The 17201-nt window shown below is 38.1% G+C and overlaps 1 protein-coding gene across 3 annotated transcripts in view; it reads left to right on the top strand.

Moving 5' to 3' along the window:
• PCLO (piccolo presynaptic cytomatrix protein) overlaps positions 1 to 17201 on the top strand; it is a 329242-nt gene that overhangs the window by 143597 nt on the left and 168444 nt on the right. For all 3 annotated transcript variants that reach the window (XM_048300868.1, XM_048300870.1, XM_048300867.1), the window contains exons 4-6: positions 283 to 1506; positions 8142 to 13206; positions 13580 to 15591. In XM_048300868.1, the coding sequence (XP_048156825.1) occupies positions 283 to 1506; positions 8142 to 13206; positions 13580 to 15591 (8301 nt within the window). The remainder of the gene's footprint in view (positions 1 to 282; positions 1507 to 8141; positions 13207 to 13579; positions 15592 to 17201) is intronic.

Raw genomic sequence — 17201 nt, 5'->3', positions numbered from 1 at the left:
CAAACATTGTACATATAGGTCATCAATACTGTGGAAAAATGTCATTGCTGTTAGTTTTCACAGTGTCTTTTTATATTTGTTCATCTAGGCTTTCTGGAATCTGACATGCTCCGTTTCTGGAATGGTGCTATGGATCTTCCTGCAAGAGCAGGAAAGAAAGAGAATAACTTACCAGTATGCATAGCATTCAGATTGAAAGAATTCAACTGTATCAGCTGCAAACACTGTATGATTTTATTGTTACTTTCAAATAAGTAACTTCATATGTTTGTTGTATCACAGGTACAGGAGTGGCTGTGCTTAAACTGCCAGACCCAAAGGGCAATGTCAGGACAACTTGGAGATATCGGCAAGGTGCCACTTCCGAAAATAGGCCCTTCACAACCAACATCCAAACCACCTGCTCCTCCTCAAAAACAGCCAATGCCTGCTGTCTCACATTCCCCTCAGAAGACTTCCACACCGCCTACTCTGGCAGCAGCAAAGCCGAAAGAAGAACCAGGCATTCAGAAAGAAGCTCCAAAACTTCTGCAGGGGAGATTGGAAAAAACATTGTCAGCTGATAAAATCCAGCAAGGTGTTCAAAGGGAAGATGCAAAACCTAAGCAGGGAAAACTTGTCAAGACTCCCTCAGCTGATAAAATCCAGCGTGCTTCTCAGAAGGAAGACCCAAGGATTCAGCAAACAAGACTGACAAAGACAGCCTCCTATGACAGAGTTTTGCATGAAGTTCAGAAGGAGGATGAAAAACTTCAAGAAGCAAAGCTGGCAAAAACATCCTCAGCTGATAAAATTTTACATGGAGTTCAGAAGGAAGACATAAAACTTCAAGAGACAAAATTGGCAAAGATACCCTCAGCTGACAAAATTTTGCAGGGAATTCAGAAAGAAGACCCAAAACTCCAACAGATGAAAATGGCAAAGGCACTGTCAGCTGACAAAATCCAACATGCAGTTCAGAAGGAAGATGCACAGCTTCAGGAGGTAAAATTGCCAAAGGCAGCTTCAGTTGATAAAATCCAACATGGAATTCAGAAAGAAGATATAAAACTTCAACATGAAAAAATTAAGAAAACTAGATCGGTGGATAAAATCCAAGAGGAAGATCAGAAAGAGGAAACAAAACTTCAGCGAGGGAAATTGTCAAAGACACCTTCAGCAAATAAAATTCCTGCAACAACAACTGCAGACCAAAAGAAGCCCCTAAGCACAGTGGAAGAAGATAAAGAAACTGTGCCCCCAGAAAAGAGCACACCACATCCAGAAGACAAAAAAGAAGAAATTACAGCTGAGATTAAAGACCACGTTGCTAAACAGAAAGCAGAAGTTGAAGCACCTTATAAGGGACTGCAAGCTAAGGAGCAAGAAGATGTTAAGAAAGAGGATTTGACAACTGGGATTTCACAAGAGGTTTTGAAAACTGAAAAAGCTCAGGAAGAAGAAATTCCTGTTCAAACAGCACCTTTGCCAAGAACCGACCATGTGGAAGCAGTGAGAGAAAAAATAGTAAGTGTTTTTCTCCCTCCCACATCCCTTTTTCCCTTTCTCCAACTTAGAATCTGATCCTCACAGACCCTCTCCTTCCTGCTTTGGTGTTATTCTCTTTACAAGATAGTTCTAAGTGATAAAATCAATGATTCCCATTGAGTGAAAGTTTCACCAGTTAGTCTTATGCTCTACATGCACATTTCAAGATTTCTTGCCTGATTTTAAGTCTCCAGCAGTTAAGCATTTGAAACTAAGGCAGAGCTTCAGTTTAATAATTTTTCCAATATTTCAGATTTATTTACCTTGATCTTTAGACTCTCCAGACTTTGAAGATTAATTGTTACACTGGAGTATTTTTGTAGTTCTCAATCCCAAAAGGCAATAATCTGAGAGGGTAAGGTGTATTGTACTTTGCAATACCAAAATATAATAGAAATTCCAGGAATACTTTGTGATGTCTGAACATGGCACATTAAAGAATGCAACTTTTACATCTTTTTACTATTTAATTGGCTTATCTCATATAGACAAGGACTTTCATGTAGGGTTCTTGTGGGCTCTCAAGTCAGAGGAATGGGTGAGTTTATGATACCATGAACTAGAGGTCCTCATTTCTTAAATAAATGCTTTTGCTAGACATAAACTCACCAACAAGTCACTTTATCAGCTGAAGTGAATAACATGCACAATTTGTTGAGAAATGGAAAATTAAGGGGTTTTGTATTGCAGCGCAAATTAGGTGCTGATTATTATGTTATAAAAATAAGAGTAGGCTTAGGCAAAATGTTTAATCTTTGACAGAATTATGTTTTCAAATAATCCCAGTCAAAAAGGTCAAGGGTTTGGTTGGCTTTTTTGTTTTGTATATTTCCTGATCATAACCAACGTATTTGGACAGAAAAAATATTCTAATTCAAAAATTATGATCTAGAAAATACTATTTTTATAAACCAAATCTCCTGTCTGAAATATACCTCCTATCACGTGTTATGTTTACTGCTCTTGATCATATCTAGAGTTACTATGTATGACTGTACTGAGGGAATCCCTGAATTATGCTTGGAGTAACATAGCCAAAAATACTACTTTTTGGACCAAACAAAAAGGAGATTTGGGAAAATCCTATTTCAAATTGTTCAGCATTAAAAATAAAGAGGGTGTATCACCTGGCTTGTACTTAGTAAAATAAACTCTGATTTTTTTTTTTTTTTTTTAATTGAAGTACTTCAGTCTTGTCTGTGCTGTCCATCAAACATTGCTAGATACAGCTCTTCCCAAGAGACCATGTGATAAAAATGGAAGAGGTGATACCAATTTAGATATCACACATTGATTCCATTTCACTAGGTAAAAGACAACATGTAGACATTGAAGAATATAATTTATATGTATTTCAGGGTAGAGTCGTATGGAGGATTTCAACTAGGTGTATTTTTAGTTAGGGATGCAAGGGAAAAACCTTTCTGCACTTGACAAACTGCTATCATTTTATATCCACTTCTGTGGAAATGGTAGTTACTAACTTGTTTAGCTTTCCATTAAGATAAGCAATTACTGCTATCCTCATTTTTCACTAAAAAAAAAGAAGAAAACATGAAAACGCAGCAGCACTCCAGTAAGTCCCTGAAGACATGAAGAGCTTTGTACATGATTCAGTAGAAACAGTAGAATAGTCCATGGAAAATCAGAGAATCATAGAATGGTTTGTTATGGAAAGGACCTTAAAGATGATCTTGTCCCAGCCCACCTGCCACAGACAGAGACACCTTTCACCAGACCAGGTGGCTCAAAGCCCCATCTGACCTGGTCTTGTGCGCTTCTAGGGATGGGGCAGCCACAGCTTCTCTGGGCAATGGGTGCCAGTGATTCACCACCTTAATAACAAAGAACTTCTTCTTAATATCTAATCTAAACTTGCTGTCTTTCAGTGTGAAGCCATTTGTCTTGTCCTGTCCATGCTCTTGTAAATATTCTCACTCTGTCATTTCTGTAGGCTCCCTTCAGGTTCAGGAGAAATCACAAATATCAATTGTATTTAGAGATCTGGCATCCTCTGAAAAAAAAAGTGATTTTAATATTGAAACATTTTAAAATATTTGAGTCTCAAAGTGTGATTTGAGGAATCATAAAGCTGTTTTTTTTTCTTCAAAGCATTTTTTCAGTAATATTTTGAAATATAATTTCTTCACAAATTTTTTAAAGAATAAACTGACTGCTCATGTTTTACAGGTCCTTTTCCTGAGAAACCATCTTGTAATATTGACTATTGACATGTGCAATAGCAGTTAGCTGTTCTAACAAGGATGCCTAGGAATCTTGGAGGTTTAACACATGCAGATTTTCAGTATCTAATCATCATCTTGGAACTCACAAATAAACACAGAAGTAGTTCAGCATTTCTACATGAACACGTTACCGTGGTGTCAATTGGACATACATTTGCAATATATCAAATATACTATATATGTACCCTTATTACTACCTTCTTATGTTTACTGAGGAATGATCACATGCTTCAGTTGAGTAACTGAGTAAATATTAATATTTTGTTGATTGGCATCATTATTCTAACACATGCCATTAATGACAAAACACAGCCCAGAGAGAGAGAAAAAGGAGGATAAGACTTGTTTGTAGCAATATTTCTGGATACAAATAAAATGTTTCATTTTGAAAATATAAAGTTGAAATTGCAGTTTACATAGTTTAGTCAACTGTGTTTCTTTTCCACTTTGTGAAACATTTTTGTATAATGTAGATGTCTTTATTTCTTCTATTAAAAAAAATGACCTTTTAAAAATTATGAGTTCCTTTGCAAAATCAAATTTCTGTGCTCTGCAACAGAATTTGATTTTGCCAGCTATAAATACTTTTTTTTAAAAAAAGAAGATTTTTTTTGACATACTTTTCTTTTATTAAAGTTCTGGTTTGATTTGGTAACCAATAGAACTTTTTTCAGAGAATTATATAATCATAAAGGTTGAAAAAGAGCTCTAAGATCATGAAGCCAAACTATTAGCTTAGCAAATACTGCTACCTTCACCACTAAACCAGCTCCACAAGTGCCACACCTTGATGTTTTTTGAACACTGTTTTATGTTTTCAAATAAGAATAGTAAAAATGAGGAAGAGTAAGAATAAATAATACTGATAAAGCAAAAAATTCTAATACAAAATAACTGTATAATGGATTGACTCTGGCATCACAGAAATGGCACTGGAATAGCACAGATACATTTGACATTAGATAATTTTTAACATTAGTTAAAGAGGTTGCATTTGCTGTTTTTAAAGTCTTATCCAGACTGCAGCTTTTATAAGTCTCCTCTTCCTCATGTCTCAAGAAGTTCTTCTTATCAATGTCTGTATTAGAGCTAAATTTGTCCAGTATTAAAAACACACAGTAGACAAACTCAGAGGAAATGCCATTGAAATACTCAGAAAAGCCCAGTAATTCAACATGTATCAAAGTACTTCCTAATTTACCAGGGAAAAGAAAGTAGATTTTTATGATTTGAATGCATTTTTTTCATTCTCAAAGAGTTCTGGAATATATATATGATCTTTAGCAACATTGTTTCTGCAATATTTTGTTATTCATCTAAAAATCTTATGTTTATGATATGTTTGCAAGTTTAACAATGATGCTGTCTTTGTGGATTTAATGGCCAACCCCACAGAAAATAAGTTAGCAGTCCTTTAAGAACAGATGTAGCTAGTGGCAATATCCTAATTCTCAGACTACAGGAAGTAAGAGGAAAAAGCCCAGAGGCCACATATTGTTTACATGCATATTGATCTTGAAGCATGATATGCAGGATAATTTTTGCATGTACCATGGTGCAGGCAACGATACAAACAAAAATGTTAGAAAATACAGTCATGTTTTGGTAACCTTAAAAAGAAAGTTGGATTTTTCTCATCCCTTTTTTTGCCAGTGAGAAAAGAATTCTGTCCTTATTGTAGATCTTTTTCTTCTCCTTACTGTACAAACAGCAGACAATCTCATATTCAGTTTCCTGTGATTCATAGCAGTCATGTAATGGCATATGCTGAGGTTCAACAGCAGGGTGGGCAACAGCAATATTCATTGCCATCTCCTCTGGTTTGGTCACAGTCTGTACTAGACACTGGACTCAGCTGCAAAGAGAATGGCTGAAGTTGTTCCGTGAACCAGTTGTTCTTTACCTTTTTCTGTGCTTAACTGTTCAGTTGATGCTTTCTATCTCTGCTTTACAACTGACTGTATCACTCGGTCTCCCTGTGGAGAACCAAGATCTGAGAGGTTCCCTTTCACTAGATGGATGCATCCTGTCCATCAGCTTCTGGGAAACCTTCTGAGCTTGACCAATGTTTGCATTTTTTAGTAGCTCATCTAAATTGATCATAGTGAGTTTTGTTGGGTATGTCTTCATAAGTATGAACATATTGATCATAAATGAAAAAATAACAATCAAGTATCATGGGTGAAATTTCAGTGAGGGGTGTGCTATTTATAGAGGGAAAAATCCCTTGGTTTTAATGATACATGTATTTTTTTAACATAGCAAAATAAATTCCCCTTAAACAATTTTTCTTTAATAAAGGGAACAAAAATGTAAATATAACATACAAAACCTGAAATGTTTAATTATGCTTCATTGCTGACTTTTTGTAAAGACCATACATAATTCTGTCCTTAAGGGCCGGACAATACCCAAGAGTAGATTTTTCAGAATAGTGAGAGCTGTAGGGTTCAAATGGTGATGACTTCCCCAAGTTTTTTTTGAATACTGCAGGTTTCTCCATGTTTAAATATTAATCACAGCCTTATCATTCAAGAAGTCCTTAGAAATGTTTGTTTTCACACTGGATTTTTATTTGCAATGGATTTTTCTGTGATATCGGATAGTTGGATTTGCAATATTGGTTATAATGTTGGTAAAAATAAATGTAGTTTATATTCAATGTATTATCTGATTTTGCAAAGCATAAAATAGATCACTCCTGTGAATGATGATTAATTAATAAAATATTAGTATATTACTGCAATAATATTTTAATATTAATATAAATATTAGTGTTTTAATGTAAGATTATATTCAAAGTATATAAGATATGTCTAAAAGCAACAACACATACCTTAAATGTAAATTAAATCTAAACCTATCTAGTTTTAAAAAAGAATATGACTGACTATAAAAAATATTTGGATTTTGATATTTTGACTCTAAATGTAACATTAGTGTGAATAAACTTTGAAAATACTTGTAGTTGATAGCAACTTACCATGAGTGTAAATGTTATTTTAAATTACAATTAACATTCATGATAATTTTCCTAGTATATTTATTCTACAGTACTTTTAACTATTTTTCAAATAATCTTATTGACAATGAAGTTGATAAATTAAACCTTTAAATAAATGATTTGCTGTACTTCAGAAATCACTGACTTAGGTTAGCAAAGCTGGTACATACTCCCTACTTCTATTATTGAGAGCCCTAACAGAAATAAAGATCACATAATGAGACTTTGGGATGCTTGTTCTCAAATTGGCAGTGGATGTGGGGACACTTCCTAAAATTGTCAGCTCAGAGTAGAGCTAAGGTGACCTGAATTTTGGAGAATGAACTGTTTTTTAGCTGAATGATGAGTTACTTTCACTAAGTACAGAGCATTTCACAGCTGTGAGAAGCAGGAGGGAAACTGGTGCGGGAATACTTGCTGTAGGATATTTTTGGCATTTTTGTTATTTATAGAAGGAGATAGAGATGCTTGTCAGTCAGAATGGTGTAGAAGCATCTGGAAGCTAGGATGACTAAGGGTGTTTAATTAGGGATGAGAAGGAAAACATTGGTTCTGATGCTCAGTCAGGAATGCCTGCCTTGTTTGCTTCCTTTAATCATGGCTGACCATCATGCTTTCCTCCCTGCAATCACACCCCTACCAGCAGCTTACTCTGCATTACCAATTTACGGAGAAACTTCTTTTTTGTGAGATACTCAGAAAATATTTGTGCAGTGCCCAGCTGTAGGGGACATACCAATATGTGAGGACATTCCACACGTCATTAAATCGTGCTTCAATACTCAGTGTATTCTGTGGCATGTTGCAATGTGTAATACTTCAATTATCAAAATTAAACCATGAGTCCAATATTTGAGAAGATTGACATATTTCTAGACAATTATAAAAGGTAGAATGGGTAAAGAGAGGGGCAGACTCCAGAAATTCTGCAGCTATTTGTCAAGCTATATTACTTTGTATCTAGAACCACAAAAACAGCTTTGAAACATAGTAAATAAAATCTTCATATAAATAAACCCCCCGGGAAATTTGTCCCATTGTGTGATCAAATGGCAGATTATGATTACTAAGTGTTCTTAAAACAATTAAATTTTATATTGAAAAATAAAAGATCATCTTGAAACTAGTAAAATCAGTTGCCAGTGTGGACAGCCAAGCAATGCTTAGATTCAATGCAAAAAATCAAAATTTGAGGAACTTTTTTGTATTATTTTAATAGCTTTGAATAGCAAAATTATTGTTCAGTCTTCATCTGAGACATGAACTCATCCTTTAGGAAAAAGAATCACATGTTTTAATTGCCAGGAGACATTAAGAATTTATATATAAATATATACACACGCGTTATGTATTTATTTTTTTAGGAAAAGGAGGATGACAAATCAGACACATCAAGCTCTCAGCAACAGAAAAGTCCACAAGGTCTGAGTGACACCGGGTATTCTTCTGACGGGATATCAAGTTCACTTGGTGAAATTCCAAGTCATATCCCCACTGATGAAAAAGATATACTCAAAGAATCTAATAAAAAAGACACTATTTCACAAGAAAGTCCACCAAGCCCCTCAGATCTAGCTAAATTGGAAAGTACTGTGCTCTCAATTTTAGAAGCTCAGGCAAGTACTCTTTCTGATGAAAAATCTGCAAAAAGCAAAGAGCTTTCTGAAACATATGGTGAACAGACAAAGGATCAACTTAAAACAAAGCCTTTGCCCGTCACTCCAGAATCTTACAGTTCAGATGAGGAAGACTTAAAGGCTATCAAAGAAGGTGAAGGAACCATTGTAGAAGAGGGCAAAGGAACTGCTTCCTCACAGGCAGATTACAAGGAAGACCATGAAGGAGAGGACATACCAGCAAGAAGACAGCAACGTTATGACTCTGTGGAAGACAGCAGTGAGAGTGAAAACTCACCTGTCCCAAGGAGAAAAAGAAGAACTAGTGTTGGTTCTTCAAGCAGTGATGAGTACAAACGAGATGACAGTCAGGGATCAGGTGATGAGGAAGACTTCATTAGAAAACAGATTATAGAGATGAGTGCTGATGAAGATGCTTCAGGTTCTGAAGATGATGAATTCATTAGAAATCAACTCAAAGAGATCAGTGCAGCTGAAAGCCAAAAGAAAGAAGAAGTGAAAAGCAAAGCCAAAGGAACAGCTGGAAAACACAGAAGAATGGCACGGAAAAGTAGTGCAGGCTATGATGAGGATGCAGGAAGAAGACATTCATGGCACGATGATGATGATGAGACTTTTGATGAAAGCCCAGAGCCAAAATACAGGGAAAGTAAAAGTCAAGATGGTGAAGAACTTGCAATATCTGGAGGAGGAGGCCTTCGACGTTTCAAAACAATAGAATTAAATAGTACAATAACAGCCAAATATTCTGAAGTATCTGAACAACAGAAAGGTATTTTATATTTTGATGAAGAGCCTGAGCTAGAGATGGAGAGTCTTACAGATTCACCAGAAGATAGATCTAGAGGAGAAGGATCTTCTAGTTTACATGCTTCTAGTTTCACACCAGGTACATCTCCTACTTCAGTGTCGTCACTTGACGAAGACAGTGACAGCAGTCCTAGTCACAAAAAACTGGGAGGGGAGAGCAAACAACAGCGCAAAGCCAGGCATCGGACACATGGTCCTCTTCTTCCCACTATTGAAGATTCTTCAGAAGAAGAAGAACTACGGGAAGAGGAAGAGCTGCTAAAGGAACAAGAGAAACAACGTGAATTAGAACAGCAACAAAGAAAAAGTTCTAGCAAAAAATCTAAAAAGGATAAGGATGAACTAAGAGCCCAGAGAAGAAGGGAACGTCCAAAGACTCCACCAAGTAATCTTTCTCCCATTGAAGATGCATCTCCAACAGAAGAATTACGACAGGCTGCAGAAATGGAAGAGCTGCACAGATCTTCTTGTTCTGAATATTCACCCAGCATTGAGTCAGAACCTGAAGGTTTTGAAATCAGCCCAGAAAAAATAATAGAAGTGCAGAAAGTTTACAAATTGCCTACTGCTGTCTCTCTGTACTCACCAACAGATGAACAACCAACTGGACTCCCAAAAGAAGAGAGTGGTCAAAAGACATTGAAAAGTGCCGAAGAGGTATATGAAGAGATGATGCATAAGTCCAAATCATTTCAAATTTCAAATGAAAATAATGAAGTATTTGAAAAAGAATCATTATATGGCGGAATGCTAATAGAGGATTATATTTATGAATCTTTAGTGGAGGATACTTACAATGGAACTATTGATACTAGTCTTGTCATGAGACAAGATGAGAGCAGTGAATATATGCAACAGAGAGGAAAAGAGAAAAAAACAAGAGCTTCAGAACAGGTCTATGATGAACCACAGAAAATTAGTGATCTAGAGAAAGACTACTATAGTGTTGAGACTTTACATACTATTGTGCCTCAAGAAGATATTGTTTCTAGTTCTTACATTATCCCAGAAAGTCATGAAATAGTTGTATTAGACAGCACAGTAACTTCCACCATTGAGGAAAAGCATTTGTTAGATGCAGAAGCTGCTTATGAAGAGCTTATGAAAAGACAGAAAATGCAGCTAACCCCAGGGTCTAGTCCAACACAGCCAACTTCTGATTTCATTCCCACATCTGATACAAAGGTATCTGGTGGTGGAGAAATAGTCGATAGTACATCTTTAACATCAAGCACTACTTCAGCAATCTCAGATGTGTCACCTGTCAGTAGCACAGCACTGTCCATTCCAGATGTTAAAATAACACAGCATTTTACAGCAGAGGAAATTGAAGATGAATACTTAACAGATTATGCCAGAGAAATTCAAGAAATAATATCTCATGAAACATCAATATTGACATACTCTGAGACATCAGAAGGTGCTGCATCAGTTTTAGCTTCTGATACAGCTTCCTTAACATCATCTACATCTTCAGTTTGTACCACGGATAGTTCCTCACCTATAGAGAGCACAACTACAGGTTTTGTAGGTCCAGCAGAGGGTGTAAGTAAACCAGCTGATTCTGAAGGTGTCAGGGTAGTAACACAGGTTCCCTTAACATCTGCAAAAGAGTACCCTGAAATGAGCATGCCTTATGAATCTATTGCTGGAGCCACTAAAAAACCATCTATAGAATCAGATGTGGAGAGTGTGGAGCAAACTGCAGTTTGTTTGCCTGAAACTGTACCTTTAGTAGTGGCAACTACAGTTACAAAACCCAAGGAATATGCAGCTGATACCATTACCTTTGATACTTCCAAAGCAGAGAAGGAAACAGCTAGAAAAATTAAAAGTACAGTAGAGGCTGGCAGTGTCAAAATTCATCCTGAAGAGCCACACAAAGAATTGGGTATTGATATTACAAGGATTGATTTGACTAATGCTGCATCTGAGCAACCGCCTATATGTATAGCACCAGTACCAGTTACAGAGCCTGCATCAGAAACATCTTCTGTACTCACTCACAGTGTTGTAAGTAAGACCAGCATGGTCTCTGTGCCTTCCTCAGCTCCTGCTGTTTCAGCCAAAGTATTCTCTCTTTTTAGAAGCTCTTCTTTGGATTCTCCTGCACATCCTTCTCCACCCCCACCTCCTCCTCCTCCTCCACCTCCTCCACCACCATTACCACCTCCACCTATTTTACCCAAGCCAGCCATTTATCCCAAAAAGAAGTCACAGATTAAGACTCCAGCTGCAACAGCTCCCACAGTGATACCTCCAGTCACAACTGTTCCAACACTTGAGTCCACAGCTGTATTAAAGAATCATGTCGTACCTATCACAAAAACATACACCCCAACACCACCTCCTGTACCACCCAAACCATCCTCCATTCCAGCAGGGCTTGTTTTCAGTCACAGGCCCCCTGAAGTAACTAAACCTCCAATTGCTCCTAAACCAGCAGTTCCTCCGCTCCCAATAGCTGTCCATAAGCCAGCAGAAACACAACCCAAACCAGTAAGTTTGTCATTGACTTCAAGTATGACTCTGAATTTGGTCTCCACAGCTGAATACAAAATACCGTCTCCCACTTCCCCTTTGTCTCCACACTCTAACAAATCTTCACCAAGGTTGGCAAAACCCTCAAAGGAAACCTATGTTGTCATCACATTGCCCTCTGAGCCTGGAACTCCCACAGAAGCTATAACTAGTCAGGCCGTTACCACCTGGCCTTTAGAAGCACCTTCTAAAGAACAGATTCCACAACCTATGCAACCAGTTTTTACTACATCCATGAAAACTATGGGTATTCAAAGTATGGCAGGTCAGAGTATGTATATTTCAAGTGCACTGCAAGCTACTCCTGTGACAACACAATCAACTTTTGAAAAAATACCTATTTCAAAATCAGAAGTAGTAACAACAGACCTAACCAAGACCACAGTGTCTGTGGTTAAGGGTCCAGTGCCTGGTTATGGTTTAGGTAGTGTTGCTATTACTATACCTCCAGAGCCACTCCATATTGTAGATCAACCCAGATACAGAGAGAATGGAAGATTCCATCCTTTGGGCGATGTCATAGATCTTCGCACTTTAACTAAGATGGACATTGACATGAGAGACAGCTGCATGGATCTCTCTGCTGTTTCCATGGATGTAAGAAGGCAAATGCCAGCAATTGACACAGGTGGACGGCCAGTAAGTACTGTCCAGCCGTCCATAATAAATCTTAGCACTGCATGTGTTGCTGATACTTCTCTACCTGTAGTCACTGAGACAGTAACTGTAATGACCTGCACTGCCACTGTGAGCTACGCCACCAGCACAGACAGCCTTGTTGATCTGGGACATGCAATGACAACGCCGCTTCAGCTAACAACATCAAAACATTTTGAGCCTGCATACAGAGTAACAGGCAGCCAGGCCTTCTCTGTAGGTAGAGATGAAGTGCCAATAAATTTATCCCTAGGTACTTCAACACAGGCAGTGACATGGGCTACTACAAAGCCTGTTACTGTACCACCTGTTGGTGTTACAAATGGTTGGACTGATCTCTCCACTTCTCAGGAGCCAGCAGAGAGTGGAGCAGTTGACCTTAGCACTACAAAATCCCACAGAACAGTAGTAACAATGGATGAAACTACTTCAGGTATCATAACAACAGTAATAGAAGATGATGAAAAGCCTGTAGATCTGACTGCAGGGAGAAGAGCTGTCTGCTGTGATATGGTTTATAAATTGCCATTTGGTAGGAGCTGTACAGCACAGCAGCCGTCTACTACACTTCCTGAAGATCGCTTTGGCTACAGAGATGACCATTATCAGTATGATCGTTCAGGGTCATATGGCTACCGAGGAATGGGAGGTATGAAACCATCTATGTCTGACACAAATTTATCAGAAGCTGGACTATTTGCATACAAAAGCAAGAACAGCTTTGATTATCGATTTGGGGCAACTGATACAGCAGTAGATCTTACTTCTGGAAGAGTAACTACAGGTCAGTATGACACAGCAGCAGATCTTTCTTTGAAATATAATTTTGATGTTCCTCACCTCATTTCAGGATAATTTTTTTAAATTATTTTTCCCCTCCTTCTGTTGTTTTGCTTTGTTTTGGACAGTGTGACAAATTATTTTGGATTACACGTTTTTCATTTCTTCATTTTACATATGTGTTTGCACAGAGGTGCCTGCATGTGCCTGCATGTTCAGAAATGCTGTTTCTTTCACATCCAAAGTAGATCACTAACCTGAAGATTTGCATGCAGTTTCCCCTTCCCATTTACTTCATCAAGATGGGATGACTTTCAGAATCCGCAAAGCAGCATTCTTTTGTGGGACTGGACTGTAACTTTGCCCTGTAATTTCAGGTGAGGTTATGGATTACTCAAGCAAGACTACAGGTCCATATGCAGAGACTCGGCAGATTTCTGGCCTCGGGCTCAGTACACCGCAGTATTCCCAAGCAAGAATGGTGTCATCTGTGAGTTCGCAGTTTGGCGTTGGAAGTGTTTTAAGATCATCCAATGGTGTTGTTTATTCTTCAGTAGCAACTCCAATCCCATCCACATTTGCCATCACCACACAACCTGGTTCTATTTTCAGTACAAGTGTCAGAGATTTACCTACTCTCCAAACGATTGACTCAGTGCCCTCTTTATCAACTTTGCAACAGACTCAACCACTCCCAAGATCATACAGTTTCTTGACAACTGTGGCAGCTGAAAAAGATAATGCAATTACTGCCATTAGTATGGAGACAGGGTTGCCACCTCATACTATAGAAACTATTACCACTGAGCCAGCCAGCTTGATACCTGCTTTAACTACAGCATCCGAAGTTTATACAGATGTAATTGATGATGAGGTTGCCCTTCTCATTGCCCCTGAAGAAGGCAAACAGCAGCAGCTTGATTTGGAGCGGGAACTTCTTGAGCTTGAGAAAATTAAGCAGCAGCGCTTTGCGGAAGAGCTGGAATGGGAACGTCAGGAAATTCAAAGATTTAGGGAACAAGAAAAGTTTATGGTGCAAAAAAAGCTTGAGGAGTTGCAATCCATGAAACATCATCTCTTATTTCAGCAGGAGGAGGAACGACAAGCTCAGTTTATGATGAGACAAGAGACATTAGCCCAGCAGCAGTTGCAGCTTGAACAGTTCCAACAGCTTCAACAACAGCTCCACCAACAGTTAGAGGAGCAAAAACTTCGTCAAATATATCAGTATGGTTATGACCCTTCAGGAACTGGCTCGCCACAAACCACCACGGATCAAACACTCTTGGAAGGACAGTATGCAACCACAGAAAATGGCCAATTTTGGCCTACTGATGACACAACCACTACAGCTTCAGGAGTGCTGGGTATTGAAATTCCACAAAGCCAAGCGTGGTATACAGTTCAGTCTGATGGCATTACCCAATACATACCCAGGTCTGGTATCCTAAGCTCGGTTTCAGAAATGTCTCTTAAGGATATTGATGTTAGAGAGGAGAAGCAATTGAAAAAGAGAAGTTCTATGCCAAAATTACGTGGTCCTTATGAGGAGTTTGAGGAGACCCTGGAAGAAGAGCCCCGGTGCTTCAAAAAAATAGTGGACAGTGGAGTGCAAACTGATGATGAAGATGGAGCAGAAAGAGGTTACACAAACAGGAGACGGAGAACTAAGAAGAGTGTTGATACAAGTGTTCAGACAGATGATGAAGATCAAGATGAATGGGATCTTTCCAGCAGATCCAGAAGGAAGCCCCGTGTAGGGAAATACACTGAGAGCACCACTGAGGCAGACAAAGCTAAACCATTCTCCAAGGTATCTAGTATTGCAGTTCAGACAGTGGCAGAGATTTCGGTGCAAACAGAACCTGTAGGAACAATAAGAACACCTTCAATCAGGGCCCGATGGGATGCTAAGGTTGAAATCATAAAGCACATTTCAGCTCCAGAAAAGACATATAAAGGAGAAAGTCTGGGATGTCAAACAGAGACAGAGTCAGACACTCAAAGTCCCCAATATCTGTCAGCTTCATCTCCTCAGAAAGATAAAAAACGTCCAACACCATTAGAGATAGGATACTCATCCCACCTTCGTCCAGACTCCACATTACAGGTAGTCCCTTCCCCTCCCAAATCTCCCAAAGTTCTCTATTCACCCATTTCACCCATTTCACCAAGCAAAGTGATAGAGTCAGCATTTGTACCTTATGAAAAACCCATGACTGATGACATCAGCCCTCAGAAGATGCTACATGCTGACATGGCCAAGGTTCCTCCATCAAGCCCAAAGGCAGCAAAGATGATGCAACGCTCTATGTCTGATCCTAAGCCCCTGAGTCCCACAGCAGAAGACAGTTCCAGAGCTCAGTTTCAGTACACTGAGGGTTTTATGGTAAGAAGTATTTGCTTGCTTTTTTTTTTTTTTTTTTAATATGCAATTCTACAGCTGTTAGTACAGCATGAGGACAGACACACTCATTTCCAGTACCTTGTGTATGTAGTCTTTTTGCACACCTTACTGACAAGTCCAGAGGAATATCTGCTGTCTAAAGCAGTGGTTATCTCCTTCACTGCTTTGCCTGGAAACAGACAAGTCCATATTACAGTCTTACTAATATTTGGGAAATAACAGAACAAGTCCATTTTCCGAATTTGGATGGCACTTTGTGTTTTATATGGCTATTCATTGGTAGTGTAGGTGTTACTGACAATTCTTCAGAAAACTGAAAGCATTTCCTTTCTAATCATACCACACCCAGCTCTTGTGGCACAGTCTGTAGTGCATTTACCTTGAAATGACTGCATGTGCCTTCTAAGAGACAGATAACACCAGATTTAAAATTGCTTTAGTTAGCTGTCCTTTTTGACCCTCATGAGGTTTCTTGGCCATGTGTGATTCTGTGGATAATCTCATGTCCCAGTGTGTACATCTTTTATCTTTCCCACACCAAAAGGTCTCATATCACAAATCCATTTTTAATTTGTTTGTTTTGGATAAGGAAGATTATCAGGAAGGTATACAAATTTTGAGGGCTGTTTATAATAGGGGTGAGAGGAGGCTGACATTAGGATCAAAATTTTCATTTCTGCAGTATTTGTTTTCCTTGAGAAATAAGATTTCATATTTGGGAATCAAAAAAAAGTACCTTTATAATATGATATGTTCTTGGCTGTCCTTTTATCTGAGACCATTACCTTCTGTCAGTTGATGTGTCAGTATCTTGTCAGAATTCTGGAAGAGTTGCCATTCAATTTTTTCAGCAATATTTGTCTTTTATGTTCAGTTATCTTTGAATATGAGTGATTATATGAGTGAATATGAGTGAGGATAAAGAGGGTTTGTTCTCTCTGTTTGATAATTTTTGGTGGCTTTCAAATGCAGAATTATCTGGTTGTACCCTCCAAGGCTCCCACTGTAAATAGTTCCTGCAGCTTCACATAATTGTGCAGCATTAAATTCTTTCCATGCTGTTATTGCTTGGAAAACAGTACTTGGAAGTTTGAAGGGAAAGCTGTAGTTATGGCATTGGCACTGCATATAAGTATCATTCACTAATGCGGGATAAGCACAGTGGGGGAAACTAGCACAAGCACTAAAGTTTTATGTAAAGGATTTGGAACCGCATCTTCAAGAACGTTGCTCTTGGATTGTAAGAAACAGTTTTACTATACTTGTAAAAGTATAGTAAAACTATTTCTAAGAACAAATGATTCAGTTCACTTATTTTACAGATACATATATATATATGATATAAATTGTATCCTTCTATGATGGACGATAAATTCTATAAAGAGCTCGTTGTTTAAAGGCCTTTACAGTAGAGTTTGAACACATACATTATTCTTTAATGAGACATGAGAACAAAGAGCTTGTACACCATTGTTTGGTTTTTTTACCAACATTTTTTTTATGGTTTTGCCTTGAACCCAAACGGCAGTGAGCTATGTGGTTTTCACTAGTGTGCAGCCATCAGGCAGCAAATAGCCCATGTCTCAAAGTAG

The sequence above is a fragment of the Corvus hawaiiensis genome, chromosome 4 (assembly GCF_020740725.1).
Source record: "Corvus hawaiiensis isolate bCorHaw1 chromosome 4, bCorHaw1.pri.cur, whole genome shotgun sequence".
NCBI lineage: Eukaryota > Metazoa > Chordata > Aves > Passeriformes > Corvidae > Corvus > Corvus hawaiiensis.
Note: the sequence above shows the minus strand (reverse complement) of the source record. Positions and strands in the feature narration are given on the sequence as shown.